This window comes from Arachis ipaensis, chromosome B02 (genome assembly GCF_000816755.2).
Source record: "Arachis ipaensis cultivar K30076 chromosome B02, Araip1.1, whole genome shotgun sequence".
Lineage (NCBI taxonomy): Eukaryota > Viridiplantae > Streptophyta > Magnoliopsida > Fabales > Fabaceae > Arachis > Arachis ipaensis.
The window spans coordinates 19,811,518-19,817,466 of NC_029786.2; the positions used below are offsets into that span (position 1 = coordinate 19,811,518).

Consider the following 5,949-nt stretch of genomic DNA (forward strand, 5'->3'; position numbering starts at 1 on the left):
ATGGTTCCACATACCACATATATAATACATAATAATAGAGGAAAGCCAAAGGCAATCCTAGAACTTCCTCCAGAAAATATCAAAGCTTATAAAAACCGTAAGCGCTTATAAACAAGCTAAACCGTAAGCGGCAACTAACTAAAGATCCTTCAGTCTAACTAATACTTCCCTTTCTACTTCCTTCAGACCTCCCAACAACCAGCAGGAGTATAATATAGCAAACACAGTTATATCAGACAAGAGATTTACAAATAGGAACAAATAAGGCATTTAGGCAATTAGCAAGTAATATGCAGTCAAATAGGCAATCTCAAACAATTCATGTAGTATGCTTATGATGCATGCCTGTCCCTAGTGGCTGATGATATCATCTGTCGGTTATAGAGCCAACCCGACAAGTCCTGGTAGCTAGCCATTGGACTGTCCCTCTGTCGTGCATCCCCAAAAGTTATGGTGGTTTGAAGATCAAGTGAGAGAAGGAAGTTGAGAGAGTGTTCTTCCCCCTTCCATCTCAATTTTCAGCGTGTTTTGGTGTTGTGTGAGGAGAGAGAGTGCTGAAAACTAGGGTTTTGGTTTAGTTATGTTGGGCCAAGGGTCCACTTTGGGTCCGGTTGGTCCGGTTTGGCCCGTTCGGTCCAATCTTGGTCCGATTTCTATAAAATTGGTACCGAAATTCTCGTTTCAATTTCCTCTATCACATTTAGCCATAAAAATAACATTTTTGGCTTTCTAGAATAAATTCTCATTTATGGGTTAATTAGCCATTAATTAACCGGGTCTTACAACGTTATTACGTGCATAGCTTCTACGACATCCAATGAAACAGCCTTTTTTAGATGCAGTATAATAAGATGGAGTCCAGTACCTCTCTAGAGTAATAATGCCATGAGATTCTACGATAATAGTAGAACAAACAATCACTGCAATGATCAACATTACAATTATGTTTCTAGCCATAGGCATCTTTTCTCTTTTGTCTTGCAACAAGTTTACGACAATTGATTAGGTTTATATAGGTCTAAAAACAATTTAAATAATATTATATTTAATATGATTCTGCTAGAACTAGGATATTGCTTACTTAGATTGTGTATGTCACTTTTTGATATATAATAAGAGTTGCAAATTATAAATTGAAACAAAACTAAATAAGTTCTCGCTATAGTAAAGTGTTGTTTTAGATTTGTTTATTGTTTTTGACCAAGTTTAATTGTCTCTTGATGAATTCAATGAATTTTCAAAAGTACTCATTATTATATAATAATGCTAATTGATTTTCTGTAAGAATTTATTATAATGTATTGATAAAACTTATATATAATGGCAAACTAAAATCCAATTGTCACATTTATTAAAAAATTAATTGTGAAATGATCATGTGGTGAATTAAGGGTTAAAAAAAGAAAGGGAAACACAATCTAATTTTTTAATTACTAGTGTGTTGATATAGTAACTAATTTTAGTGACTAAATCGATCATTAAAGTAGCGTTTGTTTTTGTAGACAGGACAAAATATGACACTGAGACAGAGACAATAGAACGGAGACACTAAAATTTATGTTTTGTGTATTGTGTTTGGATACAATGTACAAGACACTAATGTAATGTTCAGTATTATGTTTGGATAGACATGGACAAAACTAAAATATTATTCAAAATGACCAAAATAGACATATCTTTCTGTCTCTCTCTCCTTGCCCTAACCCCTCCCTAAACACCAACTCGGACTCTCTTCTTCGTCAATTTCTAAAATCTAAAAATCTGAAATCCCTAATTTGACTATTAGTACTATTTGTTAAGGATATAGTCAAGTGAGGAATTCAATGGCAAACACCCCTTTTCCCCAATACTGTTGTTCTTAGGTGATGGCCATACTTGCAGATTTCATGCTGGTTTATCTTCCTGCACCTACTATGTCTCTTAGACCGCCGCTTGGAATCAATGCAGGCCCTATTGTTAAGTTCTTCCACAACTGTCCGGATAATGCATTCCAGGTCTCTATATAATCTTGTAGATTATTAATTGATGTTGATTACTTTTGCAATTATTATTGTTATTTTGATTTCCCTACTAAGTGTTTGTATTGTGCTTAATTTCTTTCCCAGGTTGCTCTCTCTGGGACATTATATTCTTTGTTACAGAGATTTGGTGCAATAGCGGTGTGTAAAATTTCATAACTTTTGTCTTATTACACTTTATAATTCTAATTCAATTTCTTCCTTCTTGTTGCCTTCTCTTAGTATATATGTTTTTAGTATATGCAACTAATTGTTATACAAACGGTTACACTCTACAGCGTATTGGGGCTAAGCTTTTTGCTATTGGAACTGCATCATCACTGGTTAGTTCTCATTATCCTCTGCGATTTTTCTCATTCTCTTACATTTTATGCTTTCTTTTAATAAGTTTTGAATCTATTTTTTCCTTTACTTTAATATATGTTTCTCCTAATTGTGGTTAATGATCCTTTTGACACCTGATAATTATGGTTGTTATTTAATTAACTTTTTTTCATATTTTTGTTTTAGCGGTACGGTTTAGTTAGCTCTATGCTTCTGTATCTATGGTTAAGTTTGTCTATGATGCAGTTCTAATCTAAATTTTGGTTGTTTACTTGTGCTTCTTTCGCTGTTGAACTTGTTTTTAACTCCATGAATTATAAATCAAATATAATGAAGAAACGCTGTCATAAATGTTCTTCAAATATGAATATGAAAATCACTAATCAATTTTCTTTAAAGGATCTGTGATAATGTGATATATATATCCATAACGTTGCGCTCAAACATTTAATCCAACCAAATGTTCTTCCTCACCATTTTAAAGGAAAATGGTATCAATTGAGTCTAAACATTGACACATACTCTATTTTGTATATATATAGGTTAGGACAGTTGTGACAAATACCTTGATTAATGCAAAGAAGGCAGTTGATATGTCTTCCTCTGAAGAAATCGAAAATGTTCCAATATTATCTACCAATGCTACCTATGGTGTCTATATGGCAGTTTCTAGCAACCTCAGGTAAATTATGTAATTAGCAATACCTTCCCTCCTCTTCTCCTCCTGTGTGTCCCTTTCTGACCCTTCTGATGTCACTGTTATATTTTTCTTATGCAGGGAACTTTTGCTTCTAATTCATGAACACCTGCAGGCATCTAGATTGTCACAAGCTGCTTCTACGTTGCTTAAAGAGGCTCAATTGACTCCCTTACCATCATTGTGAGGATCCTTTATTATTTTTAGTTCATTATATCCCTAGGTTTGTTGATCAGAAATTTGTTCAATTGAGTGAATCATGGTAGATATTAGTATTATCATAATCTTTTTAAAGTGTGCCTGCGATCTGCTGGTAGAATCAATTATACTAAAATTGATTTAGTTTAGAATTGATTTTGGCTTACTTCCATCCTTGTGTCAAGAACCAAGCAACAAATAGTTATGGTTCTTCAGGCCACACCCCTTTTCAAAGTGTGGCTGTTTCATCATATTGGTGCTTTTAGAAAAATAACATTCCACCAAATTGAATTGCAAACAGTGAATTGAAACCGATAACATTTTTTTCATGATAGGACAATTAGCATCATTGCAACTATTTGTTCTCAGATTGACTCATACAACATATATTGCATTACAAAAGGTGCAACATTGGTTCCAGCTGCTTGGAAAGCTAGCTACTTTAAAAATTCCCAAAATACATCTTCACATGTGTCGCCAAAATGGAAGAATGATTAATGAAACCTGATACTGCTGGCATCATGTGCTTCCTAGTGCGTCGCTCCCTGATGCCGACTTGCAATTCAAATGCCTAATAACAACATCTTCGACCCTGTCCAAGTTGTCAAACAGCATGTAAAATATCATGTTGAATTTTTTGTATTCACATTATGGAAGGAAAATGTCATGAAGATTGATAACTTGCAAATGAACAGAAGGAAAAGCATCTTATGCATTCTAGCCATTTGAAAGTGAAGTGAAATAAAACATCCCAATGGCTAGATAAGTCCAACTAAATAATAGTCATAGTTTTGTCACGCATCATTCTCACTTGACAATTTTTGAAATTATTGATTAGTAGACTATACATCATTCTAAAGTAATATCTTTAGGTCAATCATTACCATGTCTAACATCATAGAAGAGAAATGCAGATAAATAAAGAAAACAAATTAAATTGGCAGATACCAAAACACTAGATAAGAGATATATTAGAAAGATTACCATGGTTGGTTGTAGAAATCCGATCGATGCTCTTTTTCAGTGTTGCGACTGGGTTCTCCAGCTGCAAGTTTCAGATCCCTGCTTTGAGACTCGATCATGGCATTAATAAAATCCACATGAGATTGACTGAAACTAAGAAAGAATGCTCGTCTCCTACAGTGCTCGTAGATTTTTCTAATGATTCCACATATCGATTCATCACATAGCTCAATCTCTTTGTTCTTCTCCACATTGGCCAATAGTACAGACAACTTCCTCTGAATAGGAAATGGAACATCAACAGTTACATCATAACAAGCAGTTCCAGTTGGACAATTTCCTAAGAGCTTGATCTTATGCTCCCAAAGTACAGGCTGTGGAGGAAACAAATGGTGTGATATTTTCTGTGAAACCATAGTAAATTTCATCTTATCTTTACCAAATACTTTCTGTAGAGGCTGATCGCAGTGAAAGAAAGAAGGGTCACTTGGGTTTTGCAATTTCCTGGCCTTTACATAATGCCATATTACACCAATAATTTTGGGACGAGTATCAACCTCAATACCAAGAACCTCAGTCAATGCTGGTGAAAGCTTAAATTTCTCTTACTAATAATGCACTTTCAAATTCACAAGCAAGATATCTTTCCACTAAATAACTAACTAACTAACTGACATGCATGCATACGTGCTAAATTTATGAGAATGGGATTAATATTATATCACAGCTTCATGGCAGAAGCAGCCTGTCTTATTCTTGAACTAGCAGCAAAAAATTCAGTGATGTCTTTATTAGTGAAGAGAATGAAAATGGTAGTTAGCTAAACAAAAGAAACTTCATCATATTGAAAAAAAAAATCTGAATTCTGCATTTAAACATACAAAAGAAACTTTCGTACAATTGAATTGAAATTGAAAACTAATTATAACTTATCTGCAGTAATGTTAAACAAAATTCTGCACTAGTTTTAACTAAAATTCTACATTAACATTAACAAAAGAAACAATTCTACACATATTGAAAATTAATTCTGCACAAAATACCAAATTGTTATAAGTCTAAGATACCAAATTCTGCCGACAATACTCATTATGTATTAACATGTGTCAAATTGATAGTCTAAAAAACCAAATGTACTATAAATCCAACCTCCAACTATGTTTCTTGAAAAGAGATAAACTCTAAGTATGCAATATAGCTCTAACAAATGCAATTTTTTTACTATTTCCCAGTGACCAAAAGGTTTTTCCAGTTGAGGATTTATGGAGAACTTGAGTGCAACAGAAATGATTTCATCATCGGTGAACCCAAGCTCCCTAAGCATATCTGATACATGCGAAATTGTTACTCAGATTGAGATTGTAAAATTTGTTGTTCGTTCTCTCCCTGGCATGGCGCCAATAACTGGTGCACAATACCATGGTCCAAACATAACTTCACAACTTCGCACAACTAACCAGCAAGTGCACTGGGTCGTCCAAGTAATAAAACCTTACGTGAGTAAGGGTTGATCCCATGGAGATTGTTGGTATGAAGCAAGCTATGGTCACCTTGTAAATCTCAGTCAGGCGGATATCAAATAGTTATGGAGTTTTTGAAAATAAATAAATAAATAGAAAATAAAGATAGAAATACTTATGTAATTCGTTGGTGAGAATTTCAGATAAGTGTATGGAGATGCGTTCGTTCCTCTGAACTTCTGCTTTCCTACTGTCTTCATCCAATCAGTCCTACTCCTTTCCATGGCAA

The 5,949-nt window shown here is 34.0% G+C and overlaps 2 protein-coding genes across 2 annotated transcripts; one reads left to right on the forward strand and one right to left on the reverse strand.

The window, feature by feature from the left end:
- LOC110268768 (protein RETICULATA-RELATED 4, chloroplastic-like) lies at window positions 1,728-3,760 on the forward strand. The gene is made up of 6 exons (XM_021115646.1): window positions 1,728-1,994; window positions 2,106-2,159; window positions 2,297-2,341; window positions 2,885-3,024; window positions 3,121-3,222; window positions 3,573-3,760. The coding sequence occupies exons 1-6, from the start codon at window positions 1,866-1,868 to the stop codon at window positions 3,733-3,735; spliced, it is 633 nt and encodes a 210-aa protein (XP_020971305.1). The 5' UTR covers window positions 1,728-1,865; the 3' UTR covers window positions 3,736-3,760.
- Window positions 3,679-5,524, reverse strand: LOC110269189 (SWI/SNF complex component SNF12 homolog). The gene is given in 3 exon segments (XM_021116873.1): window positions 3,679-3,829; window positions 4,222-4,850; window positions 5,423-5,524. Coding segments are annotated over 3 exon segments (804 nt in total). The 3' UTR covers window positions 3,679-3,756.